The sequence below is a fragment of the Phasianus colchicus genome, chromosome 15, assembly GCF_987193195.1.
Source record: "Phasianus colchicus chromosome 15, bPhaCol1.hap1.1, whole genome shotgun sequence".
Taxonomy (NCBI): Eukaryota; Metazoa; Chordata; class Aves; order Galliformes; family Phasianidae; genus Phasianus; species Phasianus colchicus.
The window spans coordinates 17,807,936-17,824,289 of NC_143450.1; the positions used below are offsets into that span (position 1 = coordinate 17,807,936).

General features: G+C 50.6%; 1 protein-coding gene across 3 annotated transcripts in view; it reads left to right on the top strand.

Moving 5' to 3' along the window:
* ARHGAP26 (Rho GTPase activating protein 26) overlaps positions 1-16,354 on the top strand; it is a 103,630-nt gene that overhangs the window by 35,633 nt on the left and 51,643 nt on the right. For all 3 annotated transcript variants that reach the window (XM_031598500.2, XM_090150695.1, XM_031598499.2), the window contains exon 12: positions 11,132-11,168. In XM_031598500.2, coding sequence (XP_031454360.1) covers positions 11,132-11,168 — 37 coding nt within the window. The remainder of the gene's footprint in view (positions 1-11,131; positions 11,169-16,354) is intronic.

Sequence of the window (16,354 nt, forward strand, 5' to 3'; positions counted from 1 at the left end):
AGGGCAAGCAGACACGGCTGTGGTCACGAAGAGCCCATTTCCCTTCCTGCAGCAGCCGGCAGGCGCTCCGCCTCCTGCTGACACACGAGGCTGGTGGCTGGCGGCAGCGCACCATGCCGAGTGCCCAGGGGCTCAATCTCACCAGGCTCTCCCCACTCCTTGTGTCCCTCGGTGCCACGGATGTGGGGACTGCACAAAATGGAGCGGGGTGGCTGCTGGGGACGCCGTGCGGCTGCGCTCCACTAGATGGCAAGCTGAGACCAGCCCGCTCGTCGCACTTGTGTCCCGGCGGTCTGGGGGCGGTGCTGCCCCGCTGCTGCTGCCCCGACGTGAGAGCTGGGCGCTTCGAGCTGCGCGGCCTGGGGACAGCGATCGCTTCCCAGTTTTTCCTCCAATGCTTGGTGCAGCCTAAAACTAAAACCGCCTCCTTCTTGTGTTCTCCCTCTGTTGCTGTTCCTGGAACAAGCAGTAATTTGGGGAGCAGGCAGTGTTTAAGTGCAGTAAGCCAAGTGTGGGTGGGTGAAGACCTCCAGAGCCTGCAGAACCTCCTGTTGCTTGCTCTCCCAGGCAATGGGGTCCTTCCCCTCTGGCCCTACATGGCCCTACAGAGCCATCCAGCACCTGCAGGCCTGGCGTTGCCATGGTGACCATGGCCACCATCTCACAGTCTGTAGGGATGCGGTCCTGTACTGCCTGCGGGCTGAGGCCATACTGGGGGTTGTGGTGATGTGCTGGGACCCCACTGAGGGTTGGCCCTTGGCAGTGTTTGGTTTGGTTGAGTGGAAGCAACCCTGCATGTGGCGGGGGGTTGGAAATTCATGATCCTTGAGGTCCTTTCCAACCCTGGCCATTCTGTGATTCTGCAGTGAAGTGAACCCCCACTGGGGTTGTCCGTGGCTTGTGGTGTCTGCATAGGCTGAAGGAGGTAGCTGTGGGCTCCAGAAGCTCCTACCCCATTGCAGCCCCTTGGCTGTGCCCCCCACCTTGCAGCAGCTCGGTGCACCGGGGCTCGTTTGCAAAGCTGCTCTGGAGACATAACCAAGTGTTTTCACAGCAAGCCCCAGCGCCCAGCCTCGCGTTCCTGCCCAACACACAGCACCTCTCCTCCCGCCTCCACCTCACGTATTGCTTCTGGAAATTCTTTCTGAAATTGTTTTTCATTTTCTTTGTCTAATTATACAAAATGGTAAGAGATTAATTTCCCAGTGGAAATGATGTCTTTTGAACTCAATCCAGTGCTTTCAGTCTTGGCATTCCTGTCGTTTTGGTTCATTCCAAAAATAAATTAACTTGAAGGACTTCTGTTGCAGCCCGGGGGATGGTGGGGTACGGAGGGCACGGATTGCCACCCCCCTCGTGTTCCATTATAACCAACCGGAAGCTGCAAATCTGCTTTATCGCTTTAATTCATTTCATCTCCAGCCCCTCGGAGGTCACTTGCCTCTTCTGTATTGGTTTTTGTGCTGGGCTCATTAGCTCTGTGTCTGAGCGTTTCCAGCAAAGCTTGTAAAACCTCCTGCTCCCTGCGCTGAGGATGCGGTGTTTGCAGTGGCTGCAGCTGGCGGGCAGGGCTTGGGCTGATAAACATCAGCAGTGCTTTCCTCTGAGCGTGATGGCCTTACGTTGCACCCCAGACAGTTACTGAGGAAGTGCATTTTTGGAGGTGGTACAACAATCTTCATCCCGACCATCTCTGGGTGCAGATGGTGGCCCTGCGCTGTTTCCTCTGCGCACGCGGGCAAGGCGTCGGGAGCCATCGCTGCGTGCAGCCTCTGGTGCTCCCAAGCATTTGCTCTGTTTGTCTGTTCAGCTTTTTCTGACACAAATGTGGGCCTTCCAGAGGAGCATGGTAATTTGTGTATGTTTTATCATGAGGTTTTTCATGGCCTTCATCCTGTCTGGGTTTGTTTGTTTATGGCAAATTCTTTCTTTCTGTTCCACTTTCTGTGACCTGGTTCGTTGCAGTCACTCCATCCCTCCATTCTGCGCTGAACAGAACATCCTTCCCCTCTCTGCTCCCTCCCAATCCCTAAGTTTCTATTGTTTGCTTTTTCTCTTTGCCTCTAATCAGCTCCTGACCCAGACAACCTAGTGAACTTTCCCTGAACCAAGGCTGCTGTGCTCTCACTGCCTGGGAGCTCCTGCAGTGCCTCTGACAGCAGCAACTCAGCTGGGTGAGGTGGGCAGAGCCTGGCCCAGCACAGTGTCTGCCTGGTTTCTTTGCCTCCCACCATTTGGGATTTTTTGCAAGAAAGCCTGCTTGTTTCTCATCCTTTGTTCTTTTTGGGGACACGATGGAAGAAGAGAATCAGCCTGAACTTTCAAGCTCAGTGATAATGTCAGGTTCTGTGTTAGTTTTTATATCACTTGTGCTTTTATCACAGCCCGCTTGTTCTTCCTTTCCTTTTTTGCCTTTTTTGTAACTTGTTTTAAGCCCATGAGTGATAGCTTTACATTGGGATTATAAGCTTTTGTTTTGTTTCTAAAGCACTTAAGCTGGTGAGGTTCTAAGGCTTGACTTCATGCTTTTAGGTACAGCTCCAGCCAGTGCTGCTTTGCTGTTTGATATCTTACTGAATCAGGATCACTGCTGCCTTGAGATGTCAGGATTTTGTCTCTTCTTTAAAAAGCTGATTAGATCATAAATAGAAAAAAAAAAATACCGAGAAAAACATTCTAGATCATCTTGAAAAGAGATAAGAGCCCTCAGGACTGCTTTATAAACCAAAACCACTGTTCCACCCATCCACATTTGGAAAGTTTGTGACTTCTTCCTGCATGGCTGTTGGGAAATGCAGGAGCTCTGCAGTGGCTTCGGTTTCTGTTTTTCATGTCCTATGGGTGAATGGCTCATTGTTTCTTTAACGCATTCTTTGTGGTAGCCAGCTTTGGCATGACAGTTTTCTTTGTGGTCTGCGCTGCGCTCAGTGGCTACAAAAATCGGGTTTTGCTCAGAGTGGCAGAGCTGTCCTGACATGAGGGGTTCCAGTCTCCCCTCAGGAGCTGGGAAAGATGCCAGCTGTGCCAGGGGAGCATTGGCCACTGCTGCTGTGCTGTTGTTGCCTTATTGTGCTCTGACACCCGCTGAAGCTGACAGCAGTGAGGGCTGGGATTGGAGCATCGTCCTGGCCGCAGGACGCCGTGCAGCATCCACCTTTTGTATTGCACCCACAGACCACTGCAGCACAGCATGGTTTTCTTTCATTCTGATTCAGGCCGGGAGGTGAGCATGGTGCTGAGAGGTATTTGGAGTTTGCTGAGTCCCTGGGGAAGGAGGGCTGATCGAAGCTGGGCTGCTGCTTGCTGGCAACACGTGCAGCGTGTGTGTGAACAGGACAGATCCACCAACGTGCAGTAACTTGTTCTGAGTCTGGGCTCAGGCGGGGGAAGCAGCTTAAGAAATGGTTGCAGGGTGGCTGCATTGAGTGATTTTGTTCCTGCTTTGATTTGAACCCAGCTGCCCACCCTTAGGCTGTCTGTCTGCTTGCTGGCAGCCTCTGCAGAGAGGCACAAAGCACTGTGAATGGAACTCCAAAGAGAGCGTGATCTGCTTGTCTTTCCCTCTCGTGTCACCTCTGTTGTGGAATATTGGAGCAGAAGATTGAAGAATCATCTAGAAACTGAGGGAATAACTCTATATCAGTAGAATTCTCTGCTGGTTTTTATGCATTATTAAGGGCGTTTTTGCTAGTCAAAATGAAAAACTAAAGTAGTCAGTCTGTTGTGCAATCAGTTGTAAAACTTACCACTTTCTTTATTGTCTGTTTTTATTGGTCCTTACACTTTTTAATAGCGATCTGCTGTCACGCCACAGTCCCACCGCAGTCTCTGACCTAGGCTTCCTCCTGCTCCTATTTGCAGTCTCAGAAGAAAGCCTGCCCTTCATGACTGTAAACAGTTTGATCATCCTATTTCTGCTTTGCTGGCCTCTGTCCCGTGCTGCCTTGGGTTTGCTGTCCTGGGCAGACCTGCAGGGGAGGCAGCAGCTGCGTGGGGCTCAGGGTGCAGAGCGTGTTGGGTGCCATGTGCTGTGAGTGCTGTGTGTGCACGGTGCTGTGTAAATGCTTGGGGTGAGTGGTTTCCTCACAGAGCTTATTTGTGGAATTTCAGGTCAAAACCAGAAAGGCCTAACCGTCGTGCTGCAGTTTTGGAGAGGGGCATTCAGGCAATGTGAAATCTGCATCGGCTGCCTCCGGGTGCCAGGGGCACAGTGAGCCCAGTGCTGCACACCAGGGCCACGGTGCGAAGCCACTGTGCTCCCAGGTCCCTCCGTCTCCTCCCATTCCTGCTGGCTTCCTGCAGAGCAGGGGGTGCAGTCAGTGCACACCTGGCCTGATGGGCAGCCAGCAGCAGAGCAGCTGTGCAACCTGGGGCTAGAAGTGCTCGCCGCAAAGATGTTGCAGCCTTGGCACCAACCCACCCGGCATTGTTTGGAACAACTGGGCAGTGAAGAACCTCTTTTCACCCAGCAGGAATGCAAGGCATGGCTGTGTTACAGTTGTTTTAAAGCGAAGATGACAGTGTTACTTAAAGTTGGGTTGGTTTTGTGTTCACGCTCCTTGCTGGCGGTGGATGTTGGGTGGAGGAAGGGTGTGTGTGAGATCGGCAGCGAGGCTGGTTGGGCTCCAGCAGGGCTGCTGGAGGTGTGCACACTGTTGCTCAAGGATCCTAGAAAATTTATGGGCAGCTGTTAAACTGGGAGAAGTTTTCACTTTCAGTCAGACTCCTGAGTGGCCCGAATATATCTGCTCCACTGCTTAGAAATGCTGCTCTGTGAGGCTATAAGCGCCTCAGTTATTCCAAAAATGTATTTTTCTAAACCGGTTGACCTTTAGTTACATTGTTCTGGAGGCTGCTGTGTATCTAGCGTGCTTTGTGCCCCGTTGCTTCCACCTACCCTCTTTCTGTTTGTTAATTTCCAAGCTGTCTGCAGCTCGGTTTCCTTTTACCATTTAGATGGGCTGAGCTGACAGCGTGACCCCAGGAGGTTCTTCCTATGGCTGCCCAGGTGATTTTTTCCTTAGGTGCCAAAGGCAGTGGTTATATAAGTGAGCTGAGCTAAGCAGTGCAGCTGGCTGGCGGGCAGCCCACCCCGCTTCAGCTTCGGAGGCTCTTGGGAATGCCTGCACTTGTAATAAAACGTGGGCTTGTTTTTAATTAGAACCATCATTTAGTTCAGAGCAGAGAAGAGCAAGACCCGTTTAGAGGATTCAGACCCCGAAATGCCTCTCTTTAATAGACCTTTTCTTGCTTTTAACCAAACACAGGCGTCGGTGCAAGTTGTGAGCTGAAATTTGTGCTGGAAGAAGAGAGATGGAGCGAGGTGGGGCAGTAGCTGTGCCTGCAGCACATTAGTTCAGTGCTGAACAGTAGGTTGGGAGGGAAGGAAGGAAGGAAGGAGCTGCCAGGGACCCTGGGCCACCCTCTTCCAAGCGAACAGCCCTCATCTGAATGACATAAAGCAGCACTTCACAGCAGGTTTCTGCTGCCCTGCCAAGTCTTTCGCTTTGGAGGCGAGGTGTGTTTTTTCCTCCCTTCCCCCTGCAGGGAGGCCTGCAGTGATGTGGGCTGGGAGAGATCTTACTCCTATCTGTGCTGTTCTGGCTCACAGAGCAAGGAAGGTTATTTCTAGCCACAACACAGTGTAGTCTAGCTCTGAAAATCCTGCTTGTAGTATGAAAACCTGGCTCTCGGACAAAAATAGAACAGGGTTGATAAGGCAGAGCCAGAAACAAGGGCTGATTTCATCAAGGTTGCCAGGTGTCCTGTTTTTAACAAGGAAATATGCTGCTTTGTACATGAGCCTTCCTGCTCTGTGCTTTGCTGGCATCCTCCTGCTGGGCTGTGTCCCAGCAGAGCAGCTCCTCTGCAGCAGTGCCAAGGCTGCTCGGGTGTCAGGTGCTGAGGATCCTGCCTGGCATGGCATGGACCTGTGCTGATCCTTCTTTTTTTTCCTCTGCGTTTCCCCCCTTCCCTGCAGAGGTCAGGGTTACAAGGTGCCTTTGCCTCCCCAGGCATGCCCAAACTGTCTCACGAGGGAGCCCAGGTGCCAGGACCCAGCTCTGGGCGATGCTGTGCTCTTGAGGGGATGCAGTGATGGCACTGAGCAGCACGGGGCTGATGTGGTGCTGCACCTGATGACCTTCAGCTCTGTCTTTTGGGATGACAGCAGGGCTCGGAGCAGTGCTCCCTGAGCCCAGGGGCTGCAGCTGGCTCGGGGTGGTCCCAGGCTGGCAGCTGGGGGAGGCAGGACCCTGTCCACCTCTGCCTGTTCAGCCTGTTCTTCTGGTGCTGGACCAGTCATTTGTCTGGCTGTGCTGTGAACCTGGTGGCTGCACCACCAAGGGATGATACCACTGCTAGCTGGCCTGATGCGTTAATTTTCAGCTGTATGAGTCGCCCTGTACAACTGCACAGAAGACAAGACAGAAACACAATAGTTGCCATGTGTAAATAAGTCAGCATTGGCACGCCTGGCCAGAAGAGGTGGATAACTCACAGATCTGCCTTGCTCAGAAGTCCATGGAAGTACTTTCATCCAACAGCAGTTCGAAGATGTGAGTAGCTAACTCCTGCTGTTTGCAATCAGGAAAAATGTTCCATCCAATTATACTAAAATTATGCTTGAAGATACAATTTTATCACTTTCTTTTTCTCTTGAGTTGCTGTGAAATAATGGAGTATTTGGCAATAAAAGCAGCAAAAACAAAGTAATGCCTTCGATGCTGAATATGTGCTAAATAATTCACAGAAGCTTTACTCTCTTGAAATCATTTTTGAGTTACCCAACATCTTGAAAACCTGTTTGTCATTTACACTGTGTTTGCTATGGTTCATCAGAGGGCTTTTCTGCATGCTGCTGCAGCTGTGAGTGAATGCAGGCGCTTGCCTTCTCTGGGCTCCTCCCGAGCAGCGTTGTTCTGGGGGCCTTTTTTTGTCCAGGGATTTTCATAAGCCTTTCCCTCTATGGTCACTGCTTCTCAGGCTTTTTACTCTTTGTGTGGGGTTGGGAAGAAGTGTCTGCAGTTGATTCTGATGCATTTCAATTTCTGTTGTGCTCTGGAGAGGTTGAGGATGTTAGGATCTGGACTGTGGTGAAACGATTGAGGCTTTGTTGGAGTTCAAGTGAAGACAGTAAGCATGAGAAGAGTCTTCTCTTCCAGGCAGTTCTGTACCCTCTGTCTCATGCAGGGCCATGGAGCAGGTGGACAAAGGGCTGGGCAGGAGTCCCAGCATGCAGTCCTTGCTGTGCCACGTAGTGCCTGGCCTTGGCCCAGGCCTTTGGATAAACCTGAGGGGTGCTATGCCATTTATGACCCTACTTCCCATTTAATTTATTAAAAAGTTCCAAAAATGTGTGCGCTTTGCCTTTCCATATCTTCACAACCTGCCCTTGGGTGGCTGGCAAGCCAGTTGGACAACCAATGTGGGAATGTGATGATTTCTATTTATAAATTTTTGGCTTCTTCATCTTCTGAGCTGAAAGTTGAAAAACCCGTTCGTGGCTGTTTTGAGAATTTCTGACTATGAATCACAAGGAAATTGCATAATGTTGCAGCGCTTCCTTCTATTGCTCATGGCTTTACAAACACCGCTCCTGCGGGAGGCTGGGGAAGGACCTTCCAGCCTGAACGCGGAGCCTGGGCGGAGGAGCAGCACCAGCAGAAGGACTGCATGGAGCAACCTTCCTGCCAGGTGGTTGGAATGATGGGATTCGATTCCTTGGAGATGGAGATCCCTCCATCTGTGAGGCAGAGCAGGGCTGCTGGCGTTGCTCTTAGTGGAGGCTTTCTGTCAACCACCGCTGCCTCCCACCTTGGAGGGGCTAGGCAGTTTGCTGCTCTAGTTTTTAGCCATCTGGGCAAAATCTGGTACTGATATCAGATGTCAGGAGCTGTGCTGAACGTTGTGCAGTCTCCAAGGTTTATGGCTTTGTTTGGGCCATTTTGATTTTAAAGTAAAACCCTTTTCTGTTTATGGAATGTAGCTGTTTTCTGCAAGGCTGTGTGCAAACACGCAACTGCCATGTGAAAGCACAGTTAATTTATGGTGGAGCTTGGTAGACTTCGTGGCCAAACCAGTGTGAAACCTGAAATGAGGAAATAAACATAAAATTACTCAACACCTTCTTTTCTTAGTTCCCCTTCCAAACCCCAACTTACTTACTACTTTTTTCCTTTTCTTTACCCACAATCCAGCTTCACCCCAAGCAGCCCACAGGCAGGCACTTGTTAGCTGTTGGCTCTGTGCTTGCTGCTCTGTGCCATTTACATAGGAGTAGGTTGTAAAAACTGGTGAATTAGATTCTTGCTGATTTCCTTGTGTGCAAGCAGAAGCTGCTATCAGGCTACAAATGGTGACTGCAGGAGAATTTTAGGATATGAATGATGGATCTTAGAGGATTTTTGATAAAGAATATCTACAATTTAGCTTTTTTTTTTTTATTAGCCACAGCTGCAAGGTGGGTGGGGTGTGGTGGAATTATAGGGGATGGTGCAGGTGGAACATGCACTCCTATCAGAACAGCTTGTAAGTTGGTTTGTGCCAGCAATCAATGCGGACTTGGGCATGGTGAATAGCAAGGACCTCCTTAGAATTCAGCACCGTTTTGCTGGGAAGCTGAGTGTGAGGCCAGATCTTAGCATCTTGTGCTGTTGGCCCTGTGTATTACCAAGGCTGTTTTGGAAGTATGGGGTGTTGATGCCTATGGAATCAAATGGGGCTGAATGAACGTTGCCATGCCGAGGCCCTGAGCTGGTCCCTGCTGGCCACCCCTTGGGAACTCTTGTCCCAAAAATCTCCTTCTTTAGAAGGCTTTAGGTGGTACAGCAAAAGGGTTTCTTTTACAAAGTAGCATTGTTTTGGAAAAGGGGAGGATGTTACAGAACTGGGGCTTAGTTAAAAGCTTGATGTTGTAGAGTGGTGTTAATGCATTACCACTGACGTGGATAAAAGGTTTGTCCTGAGCAAGGTGGGTGTAGGATGACAGCATCTCCTTGTTTAATGGTTGCATAGTTGACCTCTGGATGAAATTTCCTTTATAGCGTGTGCATACTTTGCAATTAATGGCACGAGTGCGTTGTGTTTCCTTGTCTGTCCTTTCCCTTTTTGTAAAGAACAGTCTGATGATTAATAACCTCTTTGTGGTTTTGCTTAACCAAACTGGAAGAACAAATATGCAGGCAGACACATTTCCCCCTGGAGCTGTGGTGCTGTGCACCATCACTTGGAGCTGCAGGAGCAGTCCCAGAGAGCTGGGCAGTGCGGGCAGAGCGCAGGACAGCAGGCACTGAAGCTGCGTGGGATCCCAAGACAGGAGCTGGTGTCACTGTGCAGGAGGTGGCTGGGCATGGACCACAGCCCTGGGCACAGCAGGGTGCTGGTGTCCAGCTCCTCTGGGATAGGTATGGCAGTTATGCTCCTGCTGGATGGAGCATAATGCCTGACTTGCCCTTCTGTTCTATGCAGTGCTCAGCTGCAGCAGGGCGCTTGTAGTGTGAGTGGTGACCTGAGGAGGGGTCCGACGCCCTGCAAGCCCCCGGTGGGTCGGACTCCTCTCAGCCCATGTCTGTGCTCCCTTCAGCAAGTCTCCAGTGGTGAGACTGAGGCTGGAGGGGAATACATCTTACTGGAGAGCTGACCTCATGGCCACGGCTACAAGGCGGCCCCACTGGTGGAAAGCCTGCTGTGTGCTTCCTTCCCTCTTTTCACTTATTTTCTTGATACAAATGCTGTTCCTGGAGGAAAACTCACTTGCTGACCCTGGCTGTTTTTGCTGCTGAATCATCCCCCAGTTTCCAGATGTGGATGATGGCCTTTCTTCTGCAAACAAAAACCCCACTTCACCTTGTATTGCACAGACCCATCCCTGGGGGGCAGCTGGGGAAGGTGTTCCTTGGGAATGCTGCAGGAAGGGTTGGTTTTGGAGCCTGGGAAACACCTGGACTGCAGCGCCCAGGAGCTGCTTGTGGATCTCCACGTCCTTGGGGTTAATGTCACTAATTGGGACCCCTAACTGGGGCATGTCCTTTGCTGCATGATGGTGGCTCAGGGCCTCACTGCCACCCTGCTCTCCCGGATGCTCTGCTCATTGCTGCGTTGTGCGTTGCTATCAACAGTGCTGCTGGAAACTTTCCTTCCCCACCTGCTATTTCTGGACTCAGCATGTGGTTAAATCAGAGCAGTCCCTTGGAAGAGGGCTCCCAGCTTTGTTCCCTGCGAGAGGAAGGGTGTGCACGCTGATGGCTTTGTTTAGCAGCCTATACAGGCATTTCTTCCTGCTACAGTGGATGCTGCCACACTCGGCTCCACCTTGTGATGCTGACAGAGTGCTGTGTGTGCGTTTCAGTTTAGGCTCTGTGTTGGTGAAGGACTTCTGTTGTTTTTTCTTTAACCATCTTCATCTGTTGAGGTTGAGAAGCACAACCTGTTTGAAGGCTGACCTCCTCAGCCATGGTTTTCATTATGCTGGTCTTTTAAACCATGCTTAAACTGTGATTAATGCCCTCCGTTGACATTTTCCCCTGTTTGCTTCTACCCAGTAAAGTATCTGAAGTAGCCTGGCTGTAATTGTGCTCAGGACAGGAGGGTGAGGGGCAGCATTCAGACGTGGGATGCCATCACAGTGCTGAGGGCAGCTCGTCCTGCTGCAGTTCAGCTCCTCTGTGAATTCATGATGTTTCCTTTCCTCTTTGCCTGACTCATTTACTCACCTGTAGGTACACGTGAGTGGGAACGGCTCCCTGATTCTATGATTCTGATTCCCTGCTCCTTGCCCAGCATGCACACCCCAGGTGCTACTGTAATGCCCATAAGATATAAGGGGAGTCATTGGCTTTGCTCTAAGGTTATGTCCTTTATGTGTTTGAGAAGACCTCAGAAGAATAGAATGCCCACCTCTGTTTTGTTTCAAAGCCCATGAAGTTTTCATTCCCACCCAGCCTGTCCCATTCGTCCACAGTTCTTTTTGGAAAGTGTTCTGGTTGTTGGTACAGCTCTGGCTGCTGCACTGTGCCGTCCTGAGCAGGGAGCACTGTGCCGGCCTGGGGGTCTGGCTGGGGGGGATCCTGAGGCCAAGTCGCTTCCAGCTGCAGCCAGCTTCTTCATGAGACTTTCTTCTTGTGTTTTCCAGGTCTACAACTCGAACAAGGACAATCAAAGTGAAGGCAGTAAGTATATATATGTATACGTGTATATTTCTTTAAGCAAACCGTGTGAGAAGTGAGCGGGCTCCTCCATCTGCTGCAGCAGGGGTGCTGGTGGCATCCTGCAGTCAGTAGCAGCTTTCCTGGCAGAACCAGAGCCTGGAGGATGAGCTTGCTTTTTCCAAGGGGAAAGTGGAACACAAATGTAAAGACTGTGGAGCTCTTACCTGATTGAAATTGTCAACAGCACCCCTTTAAGAACAAACAAAAAAAATCCAACAAAAAGCGAGGCTATTTTTCCTGTACTTCGTGCAATCAAAGACCTGAGTCAAGACAGCAGTTGTTTCTCCTCCTAGATGAGTAGTTGTACCTGGTCCTGGCTCTCAGGTCCTTTGTTTCAAAGATCTTCATTGAGCCACTTCCCAGTAGGTCAGAATTGCCATAATTGCAACATTCAGAACTGATTCCTTCCCCGAAAGTCATTGGTCATGCAAGAGCATGACCCACACTGCTGGTTAGTAAATTGTTTGTTTTTGTGCTGCCTCAATCAGGGCATTTTTCTCACAATAATAGGTATAATTTGCAAATAATTTTCCTCACACCCATTTTCAGCCCTTGCATGGAACAGTCACTTCCTCACTTCTGCTCTCTGTGATGTGGCTTCTCCCTTCCATGTTGGTCTTTCATGTCGTCTTTTTGGTTTTGTGCAGCCCAGGTGATGCTCGGAGGGTTAATCACTGGCCTTCACACCCATGGGGCAGCACAGAGAATGCCCTCACTGAATGTGAAGTCTGTGTAGTGCACTTCAATGTTTTCTCAGTTTTACAGAGAATCAAAATATGGTTTCTAGGGTCAGAGAACAGGACTTGCTCAATTCTGTCCTAATCTGGCCATTAATTGTCACTGCTGTGTGTTCCCTACACACAACCCCTGGCTGTGCCAGGACAGTATGTGCTGATTTGGCTCAAGGAGCTGTTAAATAACCGTTTTCTAAACTTTATGGAGGGGTGATGCAAAAGCAGGGAAACGTTTGGGATGGGGGCGGGGAGGGAGGAGGAGCAGTGAAGCAATCCCTGCTTCTGAAAGAAGCGCTTGTCAGGCTGTGGCCTTCCCATCTTACGTGCTGTCAGCCGGCAGTCCTTGTGGGGCTGGGTAGTTGCACTGCAGTCATCCTGCAGAGCAGCGCTTTTGGCGATGGGAAGAGCACAAGTCAGATGTGCTCGTGGCTTTCCCAAGGTCGTTTGTGTTGTCTCATCCAGGATTGCAGCTGCCAGGCTTGCAGCAGGCGCCATGTAGAGGCTCCTGAATGCTTACCTAGGGTTTCTTTGGGAAGGGGCTGCCTGGGGTTCTCCTGCCCAGGGTGGGACCTGGGGCATGCTGGGGCTTTGAGCATTTCACCGGTTCGTCCTGGCTGCAGGCAGCCTCCCTGGGCCAGCTCCCAGCCCCCAGCAGCTCTGGGAAGTTGTGTGTGTACAGCTCTGGTGGTAATGCAGCCCATGCTGCTGTCGTGCTGTGCTCTGAGGCTGTTCAGCATTTGGCAAAGGGTAGGGAGGCTCAGGCAAAGACCGAATGCCAAGTTTCTCCCTGCTCGCCTTCACCAAACAAATACTGAGGTTTAATCAGCCCAGGGGGCTGTGGCAAAGCTGCACGTCTTTCAGTATCTTGTCTGTGGTGATTGCCCATCTGAAAAATGAGAACATCTCCGTGTCTCTGCTCTGCAGACCCAACCACAGCGCAGCTTTGTGGTGAGTTGGGACCCCAGGGTTAGGGCTGCTCCTGCACAGATTGGTGGCAATAATTTCACACGTGTCTATGAACAAACTGCTGCTGCTGTGCTCTGACACCTGGCTGTGCTTTAGCACATTAGAACCATGTCTGCAGCAAGCTGCTGACCTCACCAGCCCCACTTCGAATTGATTTGGAGGCTGGCTCTGTGCCACGGAGCCCTTGTTACAGGAGCTTCCTATAAGGACTTGAAATGACTGTAATGATCGAATGGAGTCCGGATGCAATGCCTGACCCTGAGAACCTATATAACTCTGCTTCCTGCTCTTACTTATGCTGGTCTGAAAGAGAACGAGACTTGGAGTGCTATAGTGAGGTCTGCTTTTCGGCCACTATCTAATTTTACAGAGCTTTTGGATTTTACATCCTGCTGTGTGGCCAGATGGCCATCAGCCTGCAGGGTGATTTATCTTAATCTGGTCTGGGAGGTGGGAGGAAGCAATGCAGAGTGCTGGGGGCTGAGTGGGTATCAGTGTACTGCTAGAGCTGGGTGAATTGAGATGCACTGCTTCGCAAATGAAGGGGACTTGCTCTGCTCTGTGGAAATAATCATAGAATCTTTTGAGTTGGAAGGGACCTTTAATGGTCATCTAGTCCAACTGCCCTGCAATGAACAGGGACATTATAGCTCAGTCAGGTGTTCAGCCTGGCCCATCCTGACCTTGTATGTCTCCAATGGGCATCCACCATCTCTCTGGCAACCCTGCCAGTGCATCACTGCCCTTCTTGTAAAAAATGTTTTCCTTATGTCTAATCTCAATCTCTCCTCTTTCGGTTTGAGCTCATTTCCCCTTGTCCTATCCTAGCAGACCCTGCTGAAGAGTCTGTCCTCTTCCTCTGCTCACTGCTTTCACCTCCTTTGTTCACATCCACGTGATTCTCCATCTGTTCAGGATGGAAGCATGCCCCTTCCTGGTGGTCCTTGTTCCCCACAGCTTGGCATCTCTGGTGCTTTGAGGCGTCTAAGACTGAAAACTCATTTCTCTCTGGTCTCCACTTCTTGGTTTCTTTCTCCTCTGTGGCTTTTAAAACCACAGTGGTGTTTGAAAAAGGTTAATGATCGTCATCATGATGGCACTTTGTTACATGACACAGAATTGTGTAGTGGGGAATGCAGGGGAGCTGGCTTTGGCCTTGCATTGCCTTGGCTGATGCGTACACATCTGGAGCCGGCAGGGTTACATGTGGCTGAGCAGAGCTAGCTGTCTTCGTGCCCCTTCACTGATGCTCTGAAATACCAGATCAGCATAAAGTAGAAGAATTAGTGGATTAAATAGAAATAATCTGGTAGGCAAAAATAGGACAGGATGAGACCAGCTCAGTAGCACTGGGAATATGATGTTACACGAAGGTCAGATAAATATTTGTGTGTGCAGCACTGGTAGTACAAATGATATGCATCACCTTTCTGATTTTAGATATTTCTCTGCTGGATTATGGTATGAATACTGCATCTCAGTAGTGCTCTGAAATGTTGCTCTGGAACGAAGAGCCTGTGATGCGTATCTTGGACTGGAGGCTGTGTTTTACGTCTGTCCCGTGGGGAGCAAGAGCTTCTATGGACAGGGGAATAAGGGGAGGAAGGGTGTAGGCTTTGCTTTGTGGGCAGAGTACAACGCTACCAGCCCTGCTAATAGAAGGCTGCAGATCTGCTGCCAGTTATGGTGGAGAGGCTGTTTTAAATATATAGGATGGGGATTGGGGATGCCTGTTGTGAAGAGTGCAGATAGGCTGTGCTTTTCTCTGGTGGGTCTGAGAGTTTGCTCTTCACTGCTGCCTTCCCTCTCTGTGCAGCCCCTAAAGGCAGGCTGGTCTGCAGCTCCTTCCTTCCTCAGCGCTCCCAGCCTGCAGACGTCACCAAACAGCCCAAGCCCAAAGCTACCGACCATTCTGCTGCTGGAGTGAGTGGAGCCAGCATGAGGGTCAGGGCTGCAGTGGATACAAATCTGACTTTCATCTGTGTGGTGCAGGTCGGAATCATTGGGTAAATGAATGAGATGAAGGGAGGCTGCTTCTGTGAGAGGAAAATCAAGCTTTTATGATGCTCATTAAAAGTTAAATTTAAAGATGAATAAAGGCACTTTGGATATTTAATCAGATATTATTTCTGGATATAACTACTGCAAATAAATCCCCGACCTTTCCTGATCCAGAGCTCAACAACGAGTTGGAGAGCTTATTCATCTACTTGGGAGGATTATGCTCAGTCGTTTCCATCCGGAAAGACTGCTCCTGTTTCTCCCCTCTGCTGTGGCCAAGCAGCACAGTGAGGTGTGAACTCAGCCCTTGCTGGGCCCTGTGGTGGGGCATGCAGGGAATGGGACTGGTGCTTGTGCTCAACCTCAAGCATCCCACGGGCTGAGGGAAACTGCTGCACTGTGGGAATGGTTGGAACTTAGAGTGTGTGAGCCTGGAATGGTGAGCTGCGATGGCTGGACAGCACTGTGCAGGGATACCAAAAGATCAGGAACTAAGTTAGTGCTAGGAAGCCCTGCTGAGCTGGGTCTGTCTGTACAGAAGGGTTTCCACACTACAGTTTCCTGCTCCTCAGGCACCCCAGTGCAGTGCTTTGTGGTGATCAGGGTGCTGCAGGCTGTGTCCCTCTGATGGGTGCTGCGTTGCCTTTGTTGTGACTGTGCCTGCAGGGCGGCTGGGAGCTGTGCTGAGAACCCCCCTGGTGCTGAGCAGAGCACCCTGGAGCTTTGGGATGTTTGTACATCCTGCAGCACAGGAATCCTCCAGCCTGTGTGCTTACGTTGGCTCAGCGCTCCACTGTGCTTGCCCAGAAAAATATAATAGACCTGTTTTACTGTTTCAGGTTTTTGTGCCATTCATCATGTAACAATACCAGCAGGGAACTCAAAAGGAGTGATTAGCAAGGGCTGGCCCCATGCAAGGCATAGGCAGCCAGTGGACTGGAAGCTTGTCATGAACCAAGTGCAAATCTGTGTTTAAATAAACGATTTGAGCAGGGAGAAGGAAAGGAGTAAAATCACATGTGCCTTGCTGTGAGGATACTGCCAGCCCTGGGCTCTGCTCTGCTCCTCTTGGCCTCTAGACAAGGCACGGTGTTGTCTCTTCCAACATGACAGTTCCTCATGCCTGTGCAGAAGTCATTGATGTCCTCTGCTTTTAAGATATTGCTGTGGCTTTCCTCGCCCCAGAGCCCTCCCTGTCAGGATGACGGTCAGCAGCATTGTGCAGTCCTTGCATAAGGTGGCCCTGGGAGAACTGTGCAACTCCTTGCTGGAGAATGTGGTGGGGATGCTGGACGTCTTCGTCTGGGTCGCTCCCAGGTGTCGGTGCAGCCCTCTGCAGCAGTGTCAGGGGCTTGGTTAGCTGGGTGGACGTGGAAAGGATTTATAGGAATTGCCAGCAACTCAGATCAAGCAAGCTGTTCTGTGCGGTTTTCAAGGATTTATTGT